Here is a 27,561-nt window from a genome sequence, read left to right as displayed (position 1 = left end):
GTCTAATTCATTCATAAAGATTGGGTCATGGTGCCCCCCCACTTGGGTTATGGAGGTTGTGATTTGTGAAAGTCTGCTCAGCTGTCAGCATGGCTTTCTAGATTTTTTGCTTGGATATGGTTCGCAGTTCTAAGTATTGAAGTAGTCAAAAAGCATTTATTGCTCTCTGATTTCTTAGGGGGAATTTTAAATACACTCCAAAATATTCTTTTAATATCTCATTACTTAATAAATTTCAAATACAAAATTAAAATTTTTATTTTTACTAATTACACCTTATCCTTTAACATTTTCCCTTCGTACCCTTAATATTTTCCTTCTTTTTTTCTCTCTTCAGAACCCCAAATCCAACAAATTAACCTCGAATTCTCTATTGTTTTAGTTTTTTATTGATTACATGTAAGATTTTGAGATTTATTTCATTTGATTTTGTTTAAATGCATGTAAAAATAGGTTAGAATTTATGAAATAAAAATTTATAGAATTTAAGCTTATCATAAATGGATTTTCAAAAAACTCGAAATCACAAGCCTATTTTCTATATAAAGAAAATCGATTCCCTATGCAAGAAGGATCGATTCTATCCAAACTCGAGAGTTTGCATGTTTTCAATGAGTTATTTTTTATTACAAATATGGCTCGTACATGAGGAAAATGTATTCTTACCTGAGGCAGAGGTACTAAAGCTGATCTTGGCTTAAGTTGGAGGCATCCAATTGCCTCTGAGAGAACATGGCGAGTCGGGGAAGATGGGCTTGAGGACCATACAATAGATGACATTCTCAAGTGGAGTTCTTTCTTGGAGGTTCGATTGATACCTAAATTATTTTAAGTTTCGGATCTCATGTTGCATTTCAAATTTAGAATGACCAAGTAATTACTCAAATTATATAATACAAATGGTGTTTATTTTTGTCTTTAGAATGCCTTGGTTTTAGTTATTGATGTTATTGTTTATGTTGTTGATATTATTTTTGTTGTTTTTGTTGTTGTTATTATTACAAGATCGAGATATGTTGAAATTGGTTAGCCATGGGTTGAAGTTACATCAATGGCATCTAAATGATGCATATAACAAGATTTGAGCACATGTTATCTAGTCAGGGTTGTTGTCACTCATCGACTACACCTATCGTACCATAAACAACATGATAGTATTGGTGTTATAGCAGTTTTGTGGACCGTTAGATAAATTTTAAAAAAGACAAAAAAGAGGAGTTACTATCAATTTTTTTTAGTTAGGTGTGATTGATCACTTGTTAAAACTTACCATTTTAATAAAATTTTAACATTAATTAAAATTTACTAAAAAGGTAATTTTTTGGTTTACGAAAATAGTTTGGGTTTAGGCGTCGATTATGTATAAGGAATGATTAGCACCCCCACAACAGTCATTGAAAAATGTATCAATCAATTATGTGTTATTCTTTAATTTTGACTAAAATGATCTTAATTTTGGTATTTAAAAATTAATTTTCTTTATTGTAAAAAACATTTTTTTATTTTTAAGTGTTCACTTAAAAAAAAAAAAGAACCTTGCATATTTAAAAATCCCTAAAAATATTCTAATATTCTGGCAATATTAAAAGAAACTTTCTTATCTAAGGAGTTCTTAAAAATCGCTACTCGAAATTTAAAAAAAACTATCCTTAGTAATTCATATTTATATTTACCAAGCATATTGTAAAATGTGATATCTATAATTTAAAATCGAATAATATTTTTTAAAAATTCATTTCTTATGCTATTTATAAAAAATAATAAATCTTTATTTAAAATTATTATAAATGCTCCGATATATTGGTGATATTTTAAATAAATTTTTTTACTTAAAAATTCTTAAAAAATCACTACTCAATTTTTTTTTTTGGATCTCATCATCGAAGATTTCGTTTGCTTTTATAATTGGTATATACAAAATATGATGCACATAGATTAATTTGTAATGCTATTGCATTAGATAAAAGTTCATTTTTAGAAGTAAAAAGTAAACGAGAATTTTTTATATTGAAAATCATTCTAAATATTCCAACTCTTTGGCAATATTTTTAAAAGAATTTTTTTCACCTAAAGAATTCTCGAAAATTATTACTTTGACTTCCAAAAGTCCAAGCACTGGAAACTCTTATTACTTTCAAAATTATGTAATGCCAATAACAAATATAATAGGCATACGAAAAATCTCTCTCTTTTTTTTTTATTATACATATATATTTTTCATATTTTTTTTATTTCATTTTTATTTTATTATATTTTTATTACATATTAGATATATATATATATATTAAAAACATATTACTTGTTTTCCTTATTATAATTTTCATTGCTCATTTTAATTTTGTCTCAATCATATAATTATCATTATTAAAAAATTTTAAGGGAACAATGTAAAGAAAATTTTTTTATTAAAATTTTTTTCTAAATACTCCAATACTATGTGATATTTTTAGAAGAATTTTCTCACTTAGAGATTTCTTAAGAATTTTTACTCAATCTTCCTTAGAATCTTATCTCAAATATTTCATTTACTATCCTTTTTTTATTTATATTTAAATTTATTATTATTATTATTATTATTGATCGTCACAAGTAATATTCATATATCATTATATTAATTAATCATTACCAAAAAATATGTTTTAATTTTTCCTTTTATTGTCATTAAATTATATATGCACGCAAAATTTTTTGTATTAAATATTTTTCTAAATACTTCATTTCTTTGATAGTATTTTTAGAAAAATAATTTTACAAAGAGATTTTAAAAAATCATTACCCTGACATTCTTAAAATTTTATCATCAAGGATTTACATTTTTATTATTATTTTGTTTTGTACAAAGCTAAAGTGTATGAAAAATAAAATGCATCAAAATAAATGAAAGTATGAAAGATAGCATCAAATAAACACAAGCGCAAGAATCCAATCAACAAGGAAATTAAAATGCATGAAATTAAAATTGCAAATTGAACTTAAGCAAGACAAAAGAGATGCACATGGGCAGTTTGTTGAACCGCCCATATCCAATATTCATCAAGCCCGAAACGGAAAACATGGCAGTAGGTTCCATAAATAGAAGGCAAGGCATTGAATTTCCTTCCCCTCGTAAAAAACACTCATGTGAAGAGACAACAAACAGGTAAAGTCTTCTCTACCTTCCCCACAAGTACCAGCCATGCAAGAGAACCATGAACACGTGAGGGCTTAGGCAGGATACGTACCCAAAATAAATCAACGTTTATGAGAGCGGGAATTGGATTAACGCCCGAAGATGAAACAAAACCGAAACTGGGGCTAGAAAATCAGACTGAAAAAAAGGAGGTTCTTTTTTTTTTTTTTTTTACACAGTCATGCTATAGCCAAAAGCTGCAAACACCTAAAGTTTCAAGCTTTTCCCTTCCCCTACAAACAACTCCCATGCAGTAGACCCAAGAACCTGTAAAGCTCTAATCTTCAACGGACGAATGAAATGACAGGCTCCAAGAATAAGGGAGCATTAGGCTTCTATACACAGACCCCATGTTGGAGATTAAAGACGCCTTGTTCATACCCATGATGGCTCAGCATAACAAGAAAAGAATTAGACAAGTCAACACGATACGGAAACTTTATACATGAAAAGAAAGAAAGGGAATATGAAGCCATCACTTGTGAAAATAGCTATTTTTTTTAGAAAACGAACAGAAAAAGGATTAATCTTTACTGTAGGATTGGCATTGTTCTAAAAGGGGGTATGAAGCTCCTGATATATTCAAAAAGAGGTGCGAGCCAAGGTAACCAACCTTTTTATTCTTTGTTTTTGCATATTACTTTACTAGTTTTCATAGTTTCTCTGTTTTATTTTAAAAGCTTAAGCCTTCAAACTCTTTTCATTTTTTCTAGGGTGTAAGTGAAGCAGATATGACAAAATAAAACACTACTTTATTCTTTTAGTTTTTGTTTTTTTTAAAGTATGTCAACTTTGAAGTTAAATGAACTAGTTAAGAGAGGTGAAGGTTTTTACCTGTTTGAGCAAGCTGTTCCCTTTTTGACGAAGATTATATTTTTCTTCCTTGTTGATTCCCTCATTTGCCTTTCCCACACCTTGTTGCTCTTCCAGCCCTCTTCCTGACCCTCTTTTTTTTTTGTCTTCTTCTTGCTTCCTTAACCTTTTTTCTGTTGCTGGAAAGCCCTTTTTTACTTTTTTGTTTTTTTTTTTTTTTGTTTCCAAAACAAACCATTTTTCTCTTTTTTCTCTTTTGGACAATATATCATCTTTTCTACACATATCGATAATTGGGACCATGATTTTAGTGAATCATTTGATGATGACGGAGGCAAACACAATACTGATGAGTTTGCTTAGAGTTTCTTATGAAGAGGCTAGAGCAGAGACAGAGCAGACAAATGGATCTTCTGTTTGATTCTATTGGCTACAGGATACCTTCAAGTATGTCATTGATGCATTAGATGATAAAGCCATTACTTATGTATCCTGAGCTTATCCACTATATTTGCTAGGGTGTACATTATTCAATGACAAGATAGTGACGAGAGTCTCAGTAGCATACTTATCCCTACTAGCTGACCTTACTGCCACAAGTAGCAATGCTTGGGGGATAGCTTGCCTAACTTGTATGGGTAACTTGGCATTGCGAGTAAGGCATACATGCATCACATGGTTGGATATTTGAATCTTATTCAAGTATGTATTTAATTATTTAATTATTTAATTTTTTTATTATTACTAATTTATGTGATTATCTAATTAAATATTACTTATGTATTTAATATAGGCATTGATTTAAAAGCACTTTCTATTATTAGGCTTAGTTGCCATTTTGACATATTCAGTCGATTTACTACTTGCTCAATGATGGAAGGGTCGTGCTTATGTTGATACACTGCAAGCCTTACAAGAGCACTTGGATGGGTTGACAATATCCGACATGTACTGGGAACTATACGTCGATAGACAGAAGCCACATCCATTGCACAATATTTCTTTTTTCACAAATGCATGACAATCATAGAGTCATATCATCCGAAAAGAGTTCTATGATAATTCTGTTTTGTACAAACTATTTTGCCAAGACTGTTTGCCCTATCTTATGCTGATTAAGAAGCATCGTTCAACTAGTACGATATTGGCTATAACTTCTTACACCAGTATTGGGATAATGAGATATATACGTTGTGTCAGTTAAATGTCGAGGTCGGAGATGTCAGAGACTAAAAGAGTATTTATTTGACTATGATGCCTAGTTCACGGCAATTTCACACCATCAAATTCAAAATCTAGAGCATCAATCCGAATTCCAGCCTTAACCAGTAGATACTACTTATATTAGTGATTCAGTAAGTTATAAATTTTATTGTTTTATGATTTTTTTGTTAATTGGTTAATTTTAATTATATTATATCAATACTAATAACCTTATTAATAATTTTGTAGTAAAACTCGATTGCTTAATCTTTCGTTGATCATGTATCAGCTAGCAGATTTAATTAGAGTATTAATTATTAGAAAGATGCATTTTATCAAAGTATGAGCCATATTAAATCGATTTGATCGTACTACTGTAGGCAACAATAGTCAATCTAAATCGACATTGACTCTTATATCATCAGTTCAAGCATTTAGATAGCCTAGATCAACCAGGCCATCTATACCTACTCCATCCATATTCTTATCAATATTGGCACTTTCTAGCCTGTTCGTGCCTATGCTATCCCCAATCTCATTGATATCAGCACCTTCTAGCCTGCTTGTGTCCGCATCATCCTCACCATGAATAGATTGACCATAGCATCATCCTCGCCTTGTTCACCCTTTGTAGAGACGATAGTATCGACCTTTTCAAAAAGTTCCACATAGATAGTAAAGCTTACTCTTCCACCAAATGTATATCTTCAAGTCAAGAAGCAGAGGGAGAGGCCAAGGGATAAGGGACTGTACTAAGACTAATTTTATATTTAGCTAATTATGTTTATATACTAATTTTATATTTAGTTCATTTTGTTTATATTTATAAAATATTTAGTATATTATAACCTGTTCAATATATACATCCTATTAGATAACATGTGCAATAAAAACAATTATTCATTGGATAACATATTCAACATATAAAACATAAATAAATATAAACCATAAACATTAATATAAACTGTTAACAATTATTACAAAAAAAATCAATGTGTTTTGTTTCTTAAGTCACCATATTAGAATTTGTACTAAATAATAACTTGAAATCTACAATACGAGGTATATAAGGAATCTTTCACCCTTAAGCACAATCATGTTGAATCTTACACCAGTTGCATGCAATAGGAGGCATTGGTGATAATAGTTTCATTAACACTTGCATAAAATATGAATGTTATTTATGTAATGTCATTAACACCTGCATAAAATAGGAATAATAAATATAAATAATAAATAACAACACTAATTAACAATATTGGCATAAAATAATAATCATTAACAAATCCAATCATAACTTATCTGTGCTCCAATAGTGCAAGTGGTATAGATCTAATAGAGAGATATGTCAAACTAATGTGAACTAGCATGATGTTATATCAGGAGGCAATCAAATGACCCATATTGGGTAGGGTCATCCACTTATCGTATGAGGCAAAAGTGTCAAAACATGATAAAGTTTATAACAATTCCTCAACACTCTTTATAGATCCATATAAACTCATATAATCACCTTGAAATTGATTAAACTTTTCAATTAAATCTTGTTGCACCTATACCCAACCATGTATTTCTAATCTAAACAATCTAGCAATAAAACAAAATCATAATGTCCATCCGCCTCAACTTTAATGATGCTTTGTATATATAGATATAACTCCATTAGCAAACCATATAAATATTTTTAGTTTATCATTGGGTCGGTGAATAGGAAGTTTAGCGATCTGTGTCATTGGTTTCATTGAATTTATAATGGTTGAAGGTGATGTACTATCTTGAGTTGATAACATAATCTTTCAGTGTGACGAGTCATGTTGTGTAAAGGTATTTGAATTTATTGCTTTGCTACCTTTTGGCTTAGCCATCTCTAATAGTGGCATTAAGGCAATTGTGGATAGATCACCAAGTTCTCACAATTTTTTTTCATGGCCAACTTACTAAACTCATCACATTTATTGAAGTATTTTATAATTTGATCAACCTCAAATTGGATGGTTAGCTCTTCAGATATTGCATTGTCTTGACTTTTCATTAAATCCAACTCCTTCCAATACAAATACACTCTAAATAAAAAAACTGAACTTCCTACCCTTATATGCTCTACAATTTCATAAGCACAAGGTAATCTATGCATCCTTCTGATCATGCAACCATAAGTATTTGCATCATTCCTAAAATGATTAGCTCACTTTACCTTTATTAATATTATATTCAGTGCGCTCTTAGATACCATACCTTGTAACTCTTTGAACAATGAAGGCTTGAAATTATACTTGACAAAGGTAAGATTTTGCTCAAATGAAACCTTGATCTCTATATGTTGGAGCTTAATAAGTGCATTGACTATCTTTCATGATGATTCAAAAACCCTTTGAGATGATCCAAGGTGCCTTTTTAATTTCGAAGTGCATTATCAACCCTAAACGAAATAATAAAGGTATATTAATGATTTGATATGAAACACTAAAAGCCATAAATAATCTTAACGAAGCAACATAACTCATATCTATTTATTGTAACATTTTCAAAATGAATTATTTTATCCGTTCAAGCAACAATAAACTTGCCCTTATACTTTGCAAACCATTGATCTTTTACATACTTTAATGCACTTGAATAAGTTGGTTAATCATTTTCTAACAAGTTTGTATACCTTTGTACTCATCATAAGTTGATAAATATACCAGTACACTCCAACCGAACATGAATACCTCATATTTCTCCTTTCACTAAAAAAACTTCTTACAATTGGCAAGCATATTTCTATTGATATGTAATCTATAAAGAAGATTGATCGTTATCGAAAACACTACCTCTATGGCATTCATTAATGCTAACTCTCTATCAGTAACAATAACATTAAAAATTTATCAGTAGGCATAAAATCTTTTAACTAATCCAGTGCCCTAATGTAATTCTTAGAATCCTCAGTTTTCTTGTATACAAATGCAACAGAAAATATCATCTCAATAAAAATCATACCAATAATTGCAAGCAGTGGCATACGGTACCTATTCATTTTATAAGTGCACTCTATAATCAGGACATTTGGGAAGACTTGCAATAGCTCTAAACCAGTAAGATGAGCCAAAAACAAGTCTTCTACACAGTCACTTGACTCGTCAGTCCTATACCACTTTAAGTATTAACAATCACTCAACTTCTTCATTACTTATTGCATTTGTGATTTATCAACTTTCTCAACATATTTGTGTCTTTGATGTTCATTATATATTATCTTTATAGTGCTGACATTCTTCTAATCATGTTGTTTTATAGTTAACAATATGTTTTTGGATCTGACCATACTATTTGACATATCAATAACTAATCTTTTTTTTTTCAATTAATCGACCTACAAATGAATGTTCTTTTTATTGGTAGATGAGTGTGAAATCCATAAACTACTTTCATGCCCTATTCATCATCCATTATCAACTTAATCTCATGTAACTCAAATGGGCAACCACACTTTTTTATTCCCATTCTCTTACGTTGCTTTTCTTATACATTGCCCTTATTTTTAAGCTGACTATAATTTTCATTTCATTCACATGCCAATCTTATTCTAGGTTTTCTTGAGTATCTAGTCTTAGAGTTTTTAATCATAATCATGAAACCTTGATCTTTTTCAATAGATCGAGCCAATGAAATGAAAACTTCTTTACTGTAAAATATTTATATAATATTTTAAACTTATTACATCTATACAAACTAACATTCTATGCTTCTATGCCTTTCAATAACACTAAGCATCAAAAAAATAATCTTACCTATTTTGTAGCAAATGAATTTATGCAATCATATTTAGTATCTAAATTGTCTGATGATTGATTCCATTCTATCAGTGCAGTTTTTAAATTGATTTATATATCACAATATGTTAAAAATGTTATTAGAAGAAATATACAAATTGTTGAAAATTATATTGTATTCCGTTTTATAGAGAAGTCTAACCCCCTGCTCATGGGTATGAATGAATTATGAGAGACAGAACTCTCTACTGTATAGAACCTAAATAGAAGTTAATATGTTTACTTGCTAGGGCAACACACTCAATCCAAAGCCAGAAACCTTTAAATCTCCATAAGAGTCAAGAATAAGATTTTTAGGCTATATATTACAGAGGAAGACAAAACGTTGTCAAGATTAAACAATGGATTTATGAAATTAGTGCTTTTCAAAGATATTGAATTCAAAGAGGGAGGGGCAATACTGAAGTCAGCCGACGCACTTGGATGGAGAGAGAGAATGGTAAGGTGGTAAGGAGAGGCAGAGGAGGAAGGGGGAAGGGAGAATGGGAGAGTGGGAAAGGGGAGGGGAAAAGGAATTAGGGATTTAGGAAAGAAATTGGGGAAAATTTTGAATTGCCTAAGGGAGGATTTGAAATTCTTTTGGTTTGTTGGTAATATTAAATTTTAAAAAAAAAAATTAATTTTTACCGACAGTTTTAACAATGGAATTTCAATCGATACTATTAAATTTTTTTTATCAATAAATTTTTATGTCGATAAATCCGTCAATACTTTTTAGTGATAGATTTATCAATAAAAAAATCTGTTGGTAAAATTAACGGCAATTCATGCTACACTTTTAGCTATGGATTACCAACGGATTTAATTTTGTCGGTAAAATTTTTTTTTTTTTAAATTCTGTCAATAATTCGTTGATAATTAACGATAACAAAATTCCGTTGATAATAAACAAAATTCTAATAGTGATGTGCAACAAATAAACAAAAAGTTTGAACCTCCTAAATTTAATAGTTTTTTCTTTCGTCATATCCTAAATTTAATAGTTAGAGCTAGATATAATTTAAAGAAATAAGCAAGTTCAATAGTTGACAATGTTGTATTGGATAGGGATGTGCACAGTTTGGTTAATTAATTGATCGATATGAATTTATTGGATAATTTAGTTGGTGATAAAAAAGTATTTTTGCTTATTATCAAAAGAGATTATTTAAATATTTGATTATTGAATAATTTTATTTAATATTCTAAAAATAATTGAATTATTCAAGATTTAATTGAATTTAGTGAAACGATTGTTAAATCAAACCCACAATCATCATCTAAAGAAAAAAAAATAAAAAAAATAAAAAATTATACACATAAAAACCGAGAATTAATATGGTTAAATACCTTTACATGTCTTTATAAATGAGAGAAAATATTCATCTATTATAAAAAATTACAATTATATCAATTTTAACAAATATTCTCAAACTCAAACAATTACAATTCAAACATATCTAACTATAAGCATTCTTACTTAATTTTTAATAATCTAAAACCAAACATTTATACCTACGAGCATTCTTCCTTAGCTCCATAGGATGTTACACATCAAACCCTTTAAACCCTAATAATGAAATTTGGATTGAATAATTTTCATTATTTATTTATTTTGGTATTATTTAGTTGCAGTAATCGAAGGTGATAATGATACTCGAACTGAGTTCGAGGGGAAGGAAGAGTTTCTAAAACTGTTTTCAAATCGTCCCGTGAAACTAAAACTGAAATAATTATTGCATTAAGATTAATTCTATTGAAATCAAATTGTTTTCAGATGCTACCAAAGAGCTTGTCAAGTTGCTCAAAACTGATGACGTAGTTGAATTTGCTTCATCTCTATGTCCGAACTTCTCCTTCCTTATTGGAGCTTCTAGAAGCTTGGAAGCTTCCACAAGGGAAACTGGAATGCCCTATGTTTTGTCAATGATTTATGTCATTTTGAGTCATCCTGTGTGGAGAAGATATAATGAAAAATTGGGTAGTATGCTTTGATAAGTTTGCTAGATTGATTGATTGTTGATCAGAAGTTGAAAGATGTGACCTCAAAGTCTAAAATTTAAATTTCAGTACTACCATCATCAAACTACGATCTCTTTGTATAAAAAAAAAAAAAAATTGAAAAAAGTTTATAAGAAACTGAATAGTACAGAAGGGATGCGTCAAAATGCTGCACTTCGTTTCTGAACCTTGCGTACCAATACGATCCTCGGCACTAAAAATAGTAAATGAATGCCCAAAAAATGAGGACATCAGTAAGAATAAGCCCCACCACATCAAAAACAAACTTGGGAGCAAATAATCCCCACACCTGCATGGAAAGAAAAAGGCAGATTTTCTTGGGTGTCAAATATGGTCAGATTGGTATTAATAGGAACAACGTTACAACGAAAAGTCTTTTGTACCATTAGATGCCGCCTTTGGACGGCGACGCAAAGTATAGTGGCAGTGGCTGTAGTAGCCGTAATGAGTCCGTACATCATAAGTATCTAAAACAAGAACGAACAATCATTATCATTTGCTTCTGATCAGCATAAAGAATTAATTGGGATAGCAATCAGATATACCCAATTCTGTACAAAGGAGTAAGATTTAATAATTTCGCATAGATATAATTTCCTAAAATAAGATGAGAATTGAGTGCATACATCAAAATCATGTGCTAAAAATAAAGACAATTTACTCATCTTTGTCTCATTGCATCCCTATATACCAGACACATCTTTAGGAATATAGTAACCTTAGTAAAAAGACTTACCCGAAATAACTTCATAGAAGAGACACTTCGACTGCGGCCGGTCTGATTGAACAGAGATGGGCATGCAACAAAAAGTGGCAGCCCAAATACAGAAAGGATATGAGAAAATCCAAATGTATCAATTGCAAGAAGGATAGCTTGTCGTACAAGAATGAACTCATCAAACCTGAAAATGTAAGGAGGGTCAATAAATACATCTCTTTGGTAAAAAAGCTATACATCGTTGCATGATTCTATTAAAAAGAATGCCGCATACTATAATGGGAAATCAGCCACCTATGAATTTTGTGACCAAGAAAGATATAAAAGCGATCATCGAAGCCAAGTTGCTTATTCTTTAAAGAATTTTGTTGGCAGGTTAGTTCTGGGATGGAAGATGCAAAAAATTCACACATAATAAAAGACTCACCCAATAAATGCAGCACCATATCGCAGGCCATCAAAAGCACACCTGAAGAAAGATTTATTACAGATTCAGGAACAGTTGCTTCTACTAGTAAAGTTCTTTACATGGATACACATCACACACACAGTAACAATAAAATTAGGGAAAAAGTAAATCGACCACTCGAAGAAGGATCTACCTCTAACATAAGAACAGAATTAGCCAACTAATGAACCCAAGAATGTCAATACCAAACATGTTTGGCACACATGGAGTTACATTCATCTTACCAGTGACCAGTTGCAAAAAACAGACACACAGCTAACAGATTCCACTGCACAATAGGTAGAGGATCCAAAATTGAAATTCCTGGAGCTCCATCAACAGTATGCTGCTCTATTCCTTCAAGCCTCATTATGCAATAACCTGTAAAAAGGAATGCTAAAATGTAAGTCATCATTTAGAAGCATGCACTGGTACAAGGTCATGAAAATAAAAAATCTGATAATCTTTATCCAGTCAAATAGAACTCCATAGTCTGGCAAGGCAAAAAATAAATCAAAACCAAATGTGCAGCCCAGGTAAATACTACAGCAAGCAAAAAGCACCTGCTACTATGGATCCTAATGCAACCAAGGGACCTTGTTTTCCCAGGAGAATAATAACGGTTGAACTGCATGCAGATAAAATAGGTATCATTTTAACAAACAAGCTTCCCTTGTAGTTCGACGTTTCCTTATTGCTGAAGAGCAGAACAAATGCCAACAATGACAGCTGAATAAGTCCAATAGCATAAATTGTCCGAGGGATGTAATTTTTTTCAATTCCTTTAAGCAGAAGGGCCAGATCCAGTACGTTGCTTTCAGTGGCCCAATGCAATGCTATGAGCAAATAGCATAAAATTGTTCCCATGATAACATACTCCGGAATTCCCCAACAACAGCAGCTAGAAATGGCCTTGTAAAGAAAGTATCCTAATATTATTAATGCAAGAATTGGAACAGTTTCAGCCATATATGTCCACACCGGTTGGCTTATAGAAATCCCAAGCATCCATGCAGAGGATACATTCAGGAACTGAGAAGTGGCAGCTTGCTTAGACAGCCCAGCTTCAATGGCAATCCTAAGAATGAATGTGGAAAGAAGAAAAATAGTTGCCTGGGTACATTCAAGACAAATTAGCAACATGAAAGTAATTTTCTTAAATTGATTTCTTACAGATTTACAGCACAGGGAAAAGAGGGAGAGAAAAGAGGGATATGAGTGTGTACTTAAAACTTATTTAACATTCAAGGAGTGCAATACTCACTTCAAGTAGCATCTCCTTCTTTATGAAAGAATAACGTAATGTTATGATGCCAGTTGTGGCCAAAAGGAAATTTGCAACTTTCCCCTCTCCCACTGATCTCAAGTAAGAAAGAAAAGATAGTGTGAATGTCAGCAACAAGAATGAAAAGTGCTTGCATGTAATAACCAAATATTAGATTCAGGAACTTACAAATGAAACTATTTGAAAGTAGGCTGCATGCACGTATCACCACTATAAAGGAAGCAAACATTAACCCAAAGGAAATTCCAGAACCTTTGGATGAAAGAAGAGAGACACCATATGACTTATTCACCTTCTTAATGGCAAGGAAATGAATATATAATGATAATAACATAATCCCAATACCAGTGCCCATCATCTTTAAATTAAACTCAGTCCACTTTGAGCGAGCTAGCTCAGCAACATAAGAAAGAAAATTAAAATAGGCAACTATTTGCCTTTTAAGATCTGGCAATGATGCATTGTAACTTTCATTTTTGTACAACAATAAATTCTTAGTATATAACCAATTCTCCTCTGCTTTGGCATATAAATCTGATATGTGGAATATGTCTTCAGAGGAAAATCCAATAACTGATAAAGCCGAATAGACATCAATATATCTTTTCACCTGCACAAGAAGAATTTATATGAGAGTGGAAACGAATAGAGTGACCAAGAAGAGTGCCTCTAACAAATAATATATCATGTTGTACCTTCAGCTATGTCTTATCATAATCCCTATATTTCTGATTGCTACTGTTATCTTATCAAGCAATGTATAGTTAATAAAAAATTGTACTTGTTTTTTTAAAGAAAAATATAGTGTACAAACTTCTCATTTAGGTTGATGCCCATAAGCCCAAGACCAAGACCCAAGAAAAAAAACAATACCTGCCATGAATTGATGCAGAGGACATTAACATAATTTTGCATCCATTCTTCCAACTTTATTTGATCCTGAGCCTTACCCATTTCATTGTCCTCCAAGTTCCATGTACCCACAGCTAGAGCATATAACTCAGGATTAACACGTCCAATGCTGCAAAAAGAGTGGGGAAGTGAATCAATAGCATGGCACTTTTGATGGAAAATTTGTTGGAACTATGAAAAGTAAAAAGAACATTACAACCCAATGCAGATGAGCATACTTGATGTCAATAGGATGTAACCATAAATCAAGACATGCATTTAAGTATACAGAGACTTCACAGCTCCCAAATATCATAAAGCATAAGCAAGATGAAAAGCCATTGTCAAAAACAATCAGTTTCCGCAATCTATCTTTTAAGGGAAAAAAAAAAACAACAAAAATGTGTTGACAGAAGGCAACTTCATGTGAAATAGAAGTTTGTTGCACTGGAAGCCTTCTTTTGTTCCACTCATAGCCACTGTCTCCTGCAATGATAAAATCCCGAGGATGCAAAAGAAAAAAAGACTGTCTTCGGAAAAAGATGCGTAAGTTTTTTGCCTAATTTTTATGAAGAGATGAGTAACAGCTTTTTCCTGAAATTTTCTGTACAAAAAATTGATAATTGCATTTAGTTAATTAGCCAATAGAAAATTAAACATCAGGGGCATTCCACTAACATGCTGAGGTAGCAATAAAGACAATGTATCAGAGGAAAACAGCAGAAAGAAAAATACCTTGCCTTTTTGGGACATATATAGAAGGTCAATCCCGAGGGTATTTTACATAATATTATTCCAACACAACGGACAAGATTCATATATTTAGGGGTCATAAAATGACTCTAAAAGAAGTCCAAGAAATTAAATGTTAAAACATAATAAAACAACAAATGCTGACAAAAACAGGGAAAAAATCTAAAAAATATAGAGGATAATTGAAAGAATGCTTACACGGCACCTTCCAAAAGGAAAGGGGACACCAAGCAGTGACGACACTGTTACTGCAAAATCCAGCTGCAAGAGGCGACGTGACTTAAATTTTGTTTTAAAAGAAAAGAATCAAAGGCAAGTGATCAGAGACTGCAAAAAGTAATAAAAGACCATTCTAACCTGTTGAATGGAGCTGATGCATATATTATTGTTAGCCTGCAACTGAAGGATGAAAATGAGAAAAGAAAAAAACTCTGGCTCATTAGAATGATACATAAATGGTCTAAAACTTTATAAAATTGTTAACACCTCACAAAGTTTTGTCTCTTAATAAATGATGAGGTTTGCAGAATCCTAATATAAAATTATAGTCAAGACCCCTGATAAAAAATTACAGCTAAGGCTTTCTCTAATGTTAATGTCTTATGTCATTTTCTCCTTCCCTTTTTCCATGGTTATCAACAAGCCAGAGAAAAGCAGCCTAAGAAAAAGGATAACATCTCAACTCTACCTAGAAGCTAACAATATATATATATATATATATATATATATACGCAAAATTGAAAGAGACAGGAAATACCAAAATCTACCTTACAAGATGAAGAATCAAATTCAGATGGCACAGAAGGCAAATCTTTAAAACTCATAGCAAATATTGATGTTTCAACCTGCATGATGGTTCGAGTTAAAAGACTGAAAAACCAAATAATAAAATAAAATTTCTATCTAGTACAGATCAGGATAAGCATCAGACCTCCTCAGCACTTCCTCCTCCATGATCCCCATTTAAGGTTTGCCCATGGTCACCCATTACAAGAAGTAAAGTATTCTCATGTAACTTGCCAGGTCCAGACTGCTTTTGGAGTACTTCAATTACTTTCTGAAGCCAACAAGACGTCAGGCAGAAACATATAAGATTAAAAAATAAATGGACTCTTAGGAAACAACAGAGGGATAAAAATGAAAGTAAACATAAGTTTCTTGCCTACAAAAATATGTTCCACGTCAAGCATCTTGAAAAATAAAACAAGCATAATAATTGCAAAAATAAGTTCTCAATAGAAAATTTTGCACAACAGGTAGGTTTGGGTTGGGAATGTTTATTATCAAAAAAATCTCGTAGAAGTGAAGTCAAAAGACTTTATAGAATAAAGAAGGATGGATAATTCACGGAAGCAAGATGCCAATAATAGTAAATAATTTGAACGCAGCACTCAGTTCTATTACTTCAAGAAATTACCTCTAAAATTGCATTGTACTGCTCCAACTTTTCAATCATTGGAGTGGAATCAACACCATAGATGTGCCCTGCATGATCCTGACACATAAAAGTTCATAAAATCCAAATTTGCAACATAGCCACTTAAACTGTAATTTTAGAAACATGAGAAGCATCTACAGCAGCTTTCAATCAAGACATTTGAATCAAAAGTTGAATCAAACAATGAGAACATATCATTTGGCAACACTTGATATATTCCAATTTTAATATCAATTTTAATATTGACTTAGATTTCAGTAAGAATAACATAACACTTAGCTCGAGCAGGCAATAAGGTAGAGGAAAATAGCTCCGCACAAAGAATTAGAAAAAAAAAAGTGCAAGTATACGACTATCTAATATCAATTCAAATAAAGCATTTAATCATACCACACCAAGAAAATGCGCAATAAGGACATCCCAGTCTTGTTCATCCAGTGACGGAAGAAGGTGCTCAATGCATCCATTATCTACCTGAATAAAAGAAAAAAGGTGTCATATATCGCAGCAATTAGAATACAATATATCACAGCAATTAGAATACAAATAGAGTGTGTCATAATGAATTGACCATTTAAAAACATTGCATACCGTATCAAGATCTTTAACATTAAAAGAAGGGTAAGGATAAGATTTGTTAAAATGATTTGGAAACAATTGTGTCCATGTGTCGTCTCCCATCATTACTACTCTCTTCCCATTTTGAATCAACTGAATAAAGAATAAACAAAACCAACATTAGAATGACAAACAACATTAACATATTTAGTATTTCATTTGGTTATTACTTTTGCTACTTAAATTTTGCCTCCCTAAAAGGAAAGGAAAAAGGTAGAAAGTCAAAGTGTAAAACAATAATCGACTAATTAAGTTGAAGAAAAAAAAAAACTAAAATCCAAGACTGTTCCAACATAATTGTTCTATATAAAGGCAGAATCATATAATTAAAAAAAAAAAAAAAGAAAGAAATGCGCATTTATATTCAAAGCCCACCTTTTGTTTTTTACTTTCATAAGCAAAAAGAGTAACGATGAAACAAATGGGCATAAAATAAAGAGAGAGAGGAATTGGAAAACGCACACCTGATTAATGAAATTATCTTCAACAATTGCAGGAGCACCAAAGCTATTCCCAACATCAATAAAAGTAGGGAGTGCCCCTGTTGTCAATCCCTGAACCATCAATAAAAGAAAATTCATTAATGGCTATTTCCAGAAGAAAAAAAATAACAATGTAAAAAAAAAAAAGAAGAAGAAGAAACCTTCAAACGTTGCAAACTGGTAGTTGGGGGATCAGCAACAGCTTTAAAAATCTTAGCTGAGGAAGGCTTCTCTAAAGCCACTCTCTGTAACACTTTCAATTTGTCCATCCAAGGGTGTTTTTGTTCAAAAAAGGAACTTGGAGCTACGAAATCAAAACGCAGCGCGTCGAGAACGATGATGATGAGACGGTCAACGACAGGCTTGGTCCAACAAGAAGAAGAAGAAAGGCAAGGAGATTCAGAAAGATCGGAGCAGTTGCTGGAATGGGGAAGTTCAGTTCGGGTTAAGAGAAAGCCTTTGGTAAAGATTAAAATGGCTATGATGTGAAGGAACATAATCAGGACCGTCCATTTTCCTAGTCTCCACCATCCCCGCATTGTTCCTTTTTACTTTTGACGCAGCTGATTTGAAAAGAAAGTAATGCTGGGAATAAAAAGAGGAGGAAACGATGATGGAAAAAAGGCCGGCGGCGGCTGAGGGAAACTGCGATGAGAAGAAAGGAGGTTGGTGATGACGACGGCAGTAGCGGTAGCTGGCAGCGGCTAGAAGTTCTTTCAGCTTTTCGTTGTTTGGGCTAAATCTTTCGGATGTTTTTAGTTTGTGTAAGTTGGGGTTTAGGTTTTGGTTCTTGTGACCTGTTGAACCTGTCGTAGCCTACTCTATTCGAAACTTTTTTATGATTACCTTTTTTTTTTTTTAAATTAGAACTTTACTCTTCTTGTCAAATTAACCATGTTTATGTTTTGAGAAATGAAGATTAAATAATTGAATATAGCGAGGATATAATTTATAATTATTATAGTATAGTTAATTAATTATAATTTAATATTATATAAAGTTTATAAAAAATTATGTAATATTCATATTTTTAAATGATAAAATTTTATATAATTTTTTTTTTACGGTTGATTAATTATAATATTGTAATACACAGAATCATAATTGAAATACTCTCGATAAATATGATATTTGTTAGCTCAAAAAAATAATTAAAAAGTTAATGAATTGTTTTGATTCCATAATTTTTTAAATTAAATTTCAATAAATATTTATAGGAAAATAAAACTATAAAAAATATTTATGAAAATTTAAACATAACTAAATTTGAGATTAAATAAAAAAAATAAAAAAATCAAATACAATAATTTATAAAAATACATACTTCTCCAAAGACACTTATATCATCTTCTTTACACTATATTTAGATTAGGATAATGGGTGGGAAAGAAAATTAAAGAAAGAAAATGGAGAAACTTTTTCCTTGTTTGGGTATCATAAAAATTTGAAAAAGGGATTCCGTTCCCTCAAATTCCTTCAAATTTTTTTTCCGTGAAAGTAACGATATTATGGATAGCAACTGTTTACAAACATCCTTTATACAAGCAACAGTAGACAATTGTGAACATAAGATCTGCTTAAAGAAACTTTAATCCACCAATTATCTCTTCTATATTAGTTAATGAGGCGTTGGTAGCCCATCTCTACTCAAAATCCCAACCAATGGTGATGAAGGTTGCCTAAGCCAACCTATTTTTGACTGTCTGGCTACCTAATTTGCAGCCTTATTGGCTTGTCCCTTAATCAATGCAAACTTCTTTTCCTGTATATCTTCTCATAACTGCATAACATCCTGTAGTATAGGCCTAAGCCTCAAATTTTGCATTTCCTTTACCATGTTTAAGTTTTTAAATAGAACTTTTGAATCTATCTCTATTATTACCTTTTGAAACTTATTTTCAACAATCATTTCCACCCCTGTTTTAAGCGTTATTGCTTCTGTTGAGAGAGTAGAATCTTCCCTGCACCTCCAACAAACTAACCCCTATCATTCCTTATAACCATCCCAATACCTAGGTTTCCAGTTTTTTGACAAAAGGCTCCATCACAGTTCACTTTCAGCCAACCTTCCTCTGGGCATAACTACTTTACTTGATTGTCTATGTTTAAGAACGTATTCCTTTTTATTGTCTCCTCCTCTTCCACATTTTGACTGAACTAAAAAATGGCATTCTTTGCCTTTGAGATAGCAAACTTTACACCCAACTCTTTTGTTCTGATGTTTACCTCACACCTGTTGTTCTAATGCTTACTTGATATGCATGGTGGGTGAAACTCCTAGAGAATGGACTACATGGCTGTCTTTGGCAAAATGGTGGTATAATACCAGCCATCATTCAGCTATTAACTCCATTCCTTATGAAGTGGTGTATGGGTAACCTCCTCCATTCTATTTGCCATACTTAGCAGGAGATTCAATTGTAAAAACAGTAGATAGGAGCTTGCAAGCTAGATAGTTTGTAATTTAAATGATGAAGTTCTACTTGTCCAGAGCTCAAATAAGGATGAAGAGCATGGCTAAAAAAAAAAGAGTGATAGGGAGTTCGAGATGGGAGATCTGGTACATGTCAAGTTACAGCCTTATAGACAGCAAACAGTGAAGAACGGGAGCTGTAACAAACTTGTTGATAAATATTTTGGACCCTATAGTGTCTTGGAGAAGATCGGTCAGATTGCATATAGGTTACAGTTGCCTAGTAATTCCAAAATCCACCTCACATTTCATGTTTCACAATTAAAGAAACATGTTGGCAGATTAATGGTGCAATCCAGTTTACCTGCTGTGGATGATGATGGATCAATGATGAAGGAGCCAACTAAGATCTTGGCTAGAAGAATGGTTAAGAGGGGAAACAGAGCCGTTACTGAAGTCTTAGTTGAATGGACCAATTCTTTTCCTGAAGATGCTACTTGGGAGATGTTGTTTGAATTGCAAAAGAAGTTTCTTGCATTTGAACCTTGAGGACCAGGATCATCTCCATGGAAGGAGTACTGTTGTAGACCAAAAATAATTGAATATGGATTTGGGTTACTTTTTATTACCATTGGACTTTTTTTTTTGTAAGGCTTAAGTTGAGCTTGGCCCATCTATTATGCATAGCCATCAATACCGTTAGGAGGAGGAAAGAGAATGTACCGTGTCATCAGAGATTCCAAGAATGTAGCAACTGCCTGGTTACTAGCTAAAAAACAGAATGAGGAAAGAGATACTGTTATTCTGGAGAACTGAATTAACATCCCTTCTCTTTACTGCTCATCTCTTGTTCTTCTTCTTTTTCCCCCTTCTTCTACTATATTTTTTTCTTGTTCTGTTATCTTTAGAATTAACTAGCACCAACTTCATCATGTGTGTTCCTAAAACAAACTAAGAAAAAATTATAACATAACAAAGCATATCCAAATCAAAACCCTTTACAAAACTGCATATTTGGATTAGGGATTGATATAAATCTAAAAAATTGACAAAAACTTTTGGATTTTAAAATATATTTGGTTTAAAAATTGCATATTTGTCACACTACTTTGGTTTTGTTCCCCATCTCGTTGATGCCACCATGAACAACATGTTTTTTGTATTTAAGTTAATTCCCATCCCATAAAAAGATAGAGTAAACACCATGAATACAATATTTACATAATACTTGTAGTGATTTTTTTTCTATGTTTGTTAGAATTCATCAATAATTTTTTAAATTAAAAAAAAAAGAAATATAGCAGTACCTCGATGTTATGTTAATGCTGAAATCTTATTAATGAAATTTTACTCCTTCAACCCTAGCAAGTAAGAGAAGGAATAGATTTCCAGATTTTGTTTTTAAAAGAGAAAGATTGAATTTAATGAGAGAGAAAAAGAAGGGTTTTAACTTGTAGTGAGTGTAGGTACTAATTTTGTCTAATTTTATTTTAACTTAAATATAATTTTATTATTATTATTATTATTATTATTATTATTAATTAATTAATTAATTAATTAATCTTTTAAAAAAATAAAAAAGTAAAAAAAAAGTCAAAGAAAATTTTTGGTTTCAACTTTAGTAGCTGAAATCAAGCTACCAAAATTTTTTTTGTTTTTTTAGACATTACTTAACTTGGTAGTATAAAATTGATCATCAAAGTCATCAGATAGATCTTCAAATTTTTTCACAAAAAGATCTTAAGGAATCTGGAATTTGAATTCCAAAAGCTCCATAAATAGAACTAATTTTTGTAAAACATAAAAAGAGAGAAAAAAGAGGGAAATACAATAAAAAGGAAAAAGGAAAAATTGAAAAAAACAACACCAAAGGAAGTCTAGGGGTTTTTCCCCAAAAAAAAAAAAAAAAAGACAAGAAACACACACAAGCAAAAAATATCAAAAATCACAATCCTCTTTGACAGAGGAATCAACAGTAAACACAAAAAAAAAATTTAAAAACAAGAAAAGACCTTCTAAGAATGGAATTCTCAATCTAGGAGGTTGGAGTTTTTTTTTTTTTTTTTACAACTCTAGTTTTGAAAAAGTGTTTAAAACAAAAAGGATTAATTTGGGATTTTTTAAAAATTTTTTTAAAAAATTTTGGTTCATCAGATTCTAAAAAGCTTTGAATCTTTTAGTGACCTTTGAAGTTTTCGATGACCAAAATCTGAGTACATCGTTGGAATTTGAGAAATTTTAAATTTTTTGAGACCATTGAAGATTCCGACCACCGATATACGATGACGAGCTATCAAAATTTGGGTTGCCACGACAGTCGGTGAAAAAGATAAATTTTTAGAGAGAGAGGCTTTGAAGGGTAAAGAGAAAGGGAATAAAGGAAAATTTTTTTTAAAAAAAAGAAAAAGGCCTATTTATAGGCCTCCAAAATAACTGTTTTGGGTGTCTAACTAGCGCCTAAACTTGTGTAGGATTCACACATTAACCTGCGCTCCAACCCGACACATTTGGTAGGTTTTTCCTTTCCTTTTCTTTTTATTTTCTGTTTTGATTTTGATTTTTTTAATTTTGTGTTGATTTTTATTTTATTTTTATGATATTATTGTTATTTTATATTATTACTAGTAATAATTCTTTTAGAAATAAATAAATAAAATGAAAAACAGAACTAAAATAAAATATGGACCTAAAAAATATAATATGAAAAAAAATTAATAATAATAATAACTATTTAAAAAAATTTATCACAAGAAAAAATGTTATTTAAATTTCACCAAGGTGTTGGGATAATTTAAAAATAATTTTTGCTAGAAAATAATAATAAAATTATAAAAAAGATAAATAAAATAAAAAATGATAACTTATTTAAATGAATCTGTTAAATATAATTTTTAAAAAGTTTGGTTTACTTTAATTATTGCAAATAAAAATAATTTTTTAGATTTCACCATAGAGTTGGAATAATCCAAAATTATTTTTACTAGAATAAAGGTTTATTTAAACAATATAAAATAATAAAAAATTAAAATGAAACAATAATAATAATTGATATTTTGATTTTTTTTAAAAAAATATATAATTTTAAAAAAAATTAAAAGAATTTGATTTTCTTTAATACAAGTAAAAGATTAATATTTTTAGATTTTACCGTGAGTTGAGATAATCTAAAAGTTTTTTAAAATAATATAATAAAAAGATAAAAACAACAAACAATAAATAATAACAAAAAATAATCATAATAAAAATTAAATAATTAGTTAATCAAATCCCTTAATTATCATAAAAAAATATTTTATTTAGGATCTTGTTAGAAAGTTAGGATAATTCTAAAATTTATTTAAAATTTTTAGGATTTCGTCGAAGAATCAGGATAATGTTAAAATTTATTTAATAAATTTTGAAAACTTATCAAAGAGTCGAGATGTTCATAAAATCATTTTATTAAATAACTAAAATATCTTATGGCAAGATTTTGAGAATTTTGTGAATAGTCAATTTTCTCGAAATATTTTTTAAATAAAAATTTTCTATAAATTCCATCAAAGTGTTAAAAAATTTATAGAATACAAAATAATAATAGTAACATTAATTTCACAACAAAAAATGTTTTTTATAAATAAATTTAAGAAAATTAAATTTAAATATAAAAAGACCATATATTCAAAATTAAAGGATTACACATGTTTAATTGGTACCATTTTTTGAATGAGCAACGTGAGAGTGTTAATACCTTCTTCACTTGAAATCGTACTTTCAAACCCAACCTTGATTTCACAAATCTAAACTTCTTTTAGTAAATCTTAATTAAGTTTAAGATTTTTATTAAAAGATGATATTTTTGGGTGGCTAATCATATCCTATAAGAAAAAAGATTTGTGGCAACTTTGAAAATTTTTTCCAAGTTTAGTGATCGAGTTTCCCATGGATGAAAAATCGTTATGGCAGTGAAACTAGTAAGGGTATTAGATTTTTCGGTTCTATCTTTTCTTATTTTAATGATTAAGCTAAATAAATAAAAGGTTTAATAAAAGAAAATTGGGTTAAAGTGGCAAAATGTAGCTGATGTGGCATTGAGACTAATTAGATTAATAGACTAACTCCATTTAACTGTCAAATGGGGTAAAATAACATTTTGAAACCAGAAGGTGATTTGTATCTTATTCTATTTTATATAGGGGTTTGTGTATTTCACCCCATAAATCAATACATATAATCATAAAAAAAAAACTAATGTACCAATAAAAAAGATCAAATTAGTGTCTTAAGTCACATAATCAATATTGTTTGCCTTATCATTTGTCAAGTCAAGTAGTATATTCTATAAAATTAATCTTATAATAAGTTTTTAAAAGATATTTGGTTTCTTATAATTAAAATCATTATACATTATTTTATTGTTCAGCTTAATATTAAAAAATTAATTTGATATATTATATAATATTTTACAAAAAGTTATAAATAAAAAAATTATAATGAATCATTTTTTTCCTTTCCACTTCTTAACCAAACAATGGTTCTTAAGATTCATTTCATTTATTAATTTTAGCTATTCAAGCAAAGTGTGCATGTATTTTTTTTCTTTAAAAAATCTTTCTTTTCTTTCCTTTTCTTTCTTTTCCTTTCATTTACTAATATCTATCCAAACATACATTTAGCTTTTTTTTACCAAAGAGTTCAATCCACTATAACTTCAATCTTACAAAGTACATTTTGGAGGCTAAGTTGTAACATTCATAATCTCTAACTTCCAAAAGCTAAAGTATAACTCCTAAATCTTACCTTTAAACCCTAATGTGAGTTTTTACCAAAACTCATAAAAATATTCAAGAGGATACCTCACTCCTAGATACCAAATAAGCTTTACATTTTACAAGTGATTTTTGCAAGTTAAAAATACCTCTCCAAAGTTTGAGTATTTGCTAATTTAGTACAATAAGAGACAAAGGAAAAATGAATAATGATTGGATACAAAAATTGAAAAAATTGAAGCACTAAACACTTCAAAAGCTATTAAATTGTTTAAAGAAATTGAATAAATGCTCTTGGGATCGTGTCGTGTTCTCTTAATAATGTTGGAAGGACCTATTTTATAGTTAAAAACATTTTGAAGTCGTTGGGATTGAATTATTGGAGAAAAGATTCATTAGTTGCTTTTAAGAAACTAGTTGTTTTAGGATGTATGAAATAAGGAGATAGAATCAATCCCTTCAAATTGCGATTCAATTTTTTGAATGTTAGAAGGCTAACGTATCAATTTGTTTTATGTAGTGATTGATCACTTTCAACTTTATAACCAAATCGAACATTCTATTAGAAAAATGATTGATTCATTTCTTAAGGTAATTGATCCCTTTGAGCTATGGACTAATTTTAAGTATATAACATTTTAAGGGATTGATCCCTTAGTAGCACTTAGGACCTTTCTATCTTCAAAAGGATTGATTCTTTCTATGAGAAGATTAATAATCCTTTTTCAAAAACAAATTTAATCCTTGGAAATGGTTGAGTTTTGTCTAAAAATCATTTGCCCAATATTGTTCACTTGAAACTTTGTATTTTTAAGAAAGGAATTTAGTACAAAATATTGACAAAAATATTGGAAATTTAAATAATTTTGAAGTACAAGAATGACTATTTGTAACTAAAATGTTGGATTAATTCATTTTAATTTCAAAATCAATACAAAAGAATAGGTTTTATTTAATAAAAAAATGAACTTGAAAAGTTTGTATTAAATGAACCTTGTTAAAATATAGTTTAATGTTGGAAATATATATTTTTTAATTTTATTTTCTCCAAAATTTGATTTCTTAGACAAAATATTAGAGCTCAGTTCATTTTTTTCAAGAACGAAATCTCTAGTCAAGCAAAGTACATTGAATATTTTTTTTTTCTTAAAAGCAATTCTAAAATTGTATAGAGTGCAAAGAAAATAAATTTTCTTTGAATATCAATTTGAACTTGCGTTTTCAAGTAAAACAAATAGGAAATTTTTTTCTAAAACCCAATAAAGTTAGAATTTCATTAAGTCCAAAAAAAATAAATTTTCTTTAAATATCAAATGGACTTGTATTTAAACTCAAATAAATAATTTTTGAAACAATCTTTTGATTTGAGATACATAAAAATTGAGGAAAAATTTAATTTAAAAATACATTTAAAGTTTTTATTATTTCAAAACTGTTGTAGACAACTCAATTTGTCCGGGGCCTACATTTGATTTTTGTTAAAAATAAAAAATAATAAAAAAAGAAAAAATGGGAAAAATAAAAAAAAATAGGGGGTTAAATTTAGGTAGGACTAGGTTGAGGAATTTTAAGTTGGATTAAAACTCAAAAGTAAAACCCAAAAAAGATTAAAATCCCATTCTGTTTAGGGTTCTTGAATTTGAGACCCTATAAATATAGGCTTGAAAGCACACAAAAAAAAAACACAGAAAGCAAACAGAGGAAAACGTAAAAAACAGAAGCTAAAAAAGGTGTTTATGAGAGCAAAGGCAATTTAAAAATTTTAGGATTTTTTTTTGGCAGATTTTTTTTAGAAATTTTTTTTTTGAAAAATTTCCAGATTTTGACAAAATTTTTTGACATTGGTTGAATTTCCTAGCTATTTTTTCGACATCGATTGAACTTTTCGGCAAGCTTCCCAAAATTCGACACAGATTCCAGCATCGATTAAATTTTTTGACAAACTTTCGACGACCCAACCCAAATTTCAACGATGTTTTTCAAAATTCGGTGAAAGATTCAACCAAAGTTCATTCAGGTAGAGAGAGAGGAAGAGAAAAGAAGGGGGAAAAGAGAGAGGGGAAAGAAGAATTCTACTGAAAAAGCTGAGAGTTAACCTTATATACCCATCGAAAACGACATAATTTTTCATCTAAGTAAATCTCAGGATCCGCGTATTTTCTAGCTGGTGATCCGACCCGAGCGCCAACTCGTTTGACTGACCCGCTTCCAGCCAACCCTTTAATCGAGCTGATTTGCATCCCTAAGCAACACCTTCGAACCATTGTTTGTGCCTGCAGCCAAGCCGATTTAGTTGCGGACTTGAGCCGCGTCAAGGTTTTTTCTTTTCATTTATTATTATTATTATTATTATTATTATTATTATTATTATTATTGCTTATTTATTTATTGATTAAATTGAGATTATTTATTTATTCAAGTGAGCATTCCTTAATTTTTCAATGATTTTCTTAAAATAAAACTTTCAAAAAAAAAAATATTTTTAAGAAAAAGTTGATAGCATCAATTTTTCTTGAAAATAAAAAATTGTAAAAAAAATTATTTTTAAGGAAAAGTTGAAAGTATCAATTTTCTTTCAAAATAAAATTTTCAAAAAAAATATTTTTAAGGAAAAGTTGAAAGTATCAATTTTTCTTAAAAATAAAATTTTCAAAAAAAAATATTTTTAAGGAAAAATTGAAAGTATCAATTTTTCTTAAAAATAAAATTTTCAAAAAAAAATATTTTTAAGGAAAAATTGAAAGTATCAATTTTTCTTGAAAATAA

At 30.1% G+C, this 27,561-nt stretch overlaps 2 protein-coding genes across 4 annotated transcripts; one reads left to right on the top strand and one right to left on the bottom strand.

Moving 5' to 3' along the window:
- Positions 1–10,969: 10,969 nt before the first annotated feature.
- On the bottom strand, positions 10,970–18,381 carry LOC111298912 (Alkaline-phosphatase-like family protein). Of its 3 annotated transcripts, none has more exons than XM_022893668.2 (18): positions 17,796–18,381; positions 17,617–17,706; positions 17,126–17,245; positions 16,925–17,008; positions 16,514–16,591; positions 16,028–16,153; positions 15,864–15,941; positions 15,454–15,495; positions 15,302–15,357; positions 14,326–14,473; positions 13,621–14,062; positions 13,432–13,523; positions 12,731–13,280; positions 12,413–12,548; positions 12,147–12,188; positions 11,738–11,903; positions 11,385–11,468; positions 10,970–11,290 (listed from the first exon to the last, which is right to left on the bottom strand). In XM_022893668.2, the coding sequence occupies exons 1-18, from the start codon at positions 18,171–18,173 to the stop codon at positions 11,195–11,197; spliced, it is 2,808 nt and encodes a 935-aa protein (XP_022749403.1). In that variant the 5' UTR covers positions 18,174–18,381; the 3' UTR covers positions 10,970–11,194. The 3 variants fall into 3 exon arrangements, with proteins under 3 accessions (XP_022749403.1, XP_022749404.1, XP_089603074.1); XM_022893669.2 differs by having other exon boundaries at positions 15,454–15,489; XM_089746948.1 differs by lacking the exon at positions 17,796–18,381 and having other exon boundaries at positions 17,615–17,688.
- Positions 18,382–20,182: 1,801 nt separating this feature from the next.
- On the top strand, positions 20,183–20,596 carry LOC149513598 (uncharacterized). The gene has a single exon (XM_089747807.1). It carries the CDS (start codon positions 20,183–20,185, stop codon positions 20,594–20,596), a length of 414 nt encoding a protein of 137 aa, XP_089603933.1.
- Positions 20,597–27,561: the final 6,965 nt, after the last annotated feature.

This window comes from Durio zibethinus, chromosome 18, assembly GCF_047325235.1.
Source record: "Durio zibethinus cultivar Kanyao isolate XHJ-2024 chromosome 18, ASM4732523v1, whole genome shotgun sequence".
Lineage (NCBI taxonomy): Eukaryota > Viridiplantae > Streptophyta > Magnoliopsida > Malvales > Malvaceae > Durio > Durio zibethinus.
Note: the sequence above shows the minus strand (reverse complement) of the source record. Positions and strands in the feature narration are given on the sequence as shown.

Excerpts from the sequence above, each read along its gene's own strand:
- LOC111298912 (XM_022893668.2), bottom strand. The coding sequence starts at position 18,173 with ATGCGGGGATGGTGGAGACTAGGAAAATGGACGGTCCTGATTATGTTC. Across the intron at positions 17,246-17,616 it reads AAGATAATTTCATTAATCAG|TTGATTCAAAATGGGAAGAG; the intron begins GTGTGCGTTTTC and ends TTCTTTATTCAG. Across the intron at positions 16,592-16,924 it reads TTGCGCATTTTCTTGGTGTG|GATCATGCAGGGCACATCTA; the intron begins GTATGATTAAAT and ends TTTATGTGTCAG.
- LOC149513598 (XM_089747807.1), top strand. The coding sequence starts at position 20,183 with ATGGGAGATCTGGTACATGTCAAGTTACAGCCTTATAGACAGCAAACA.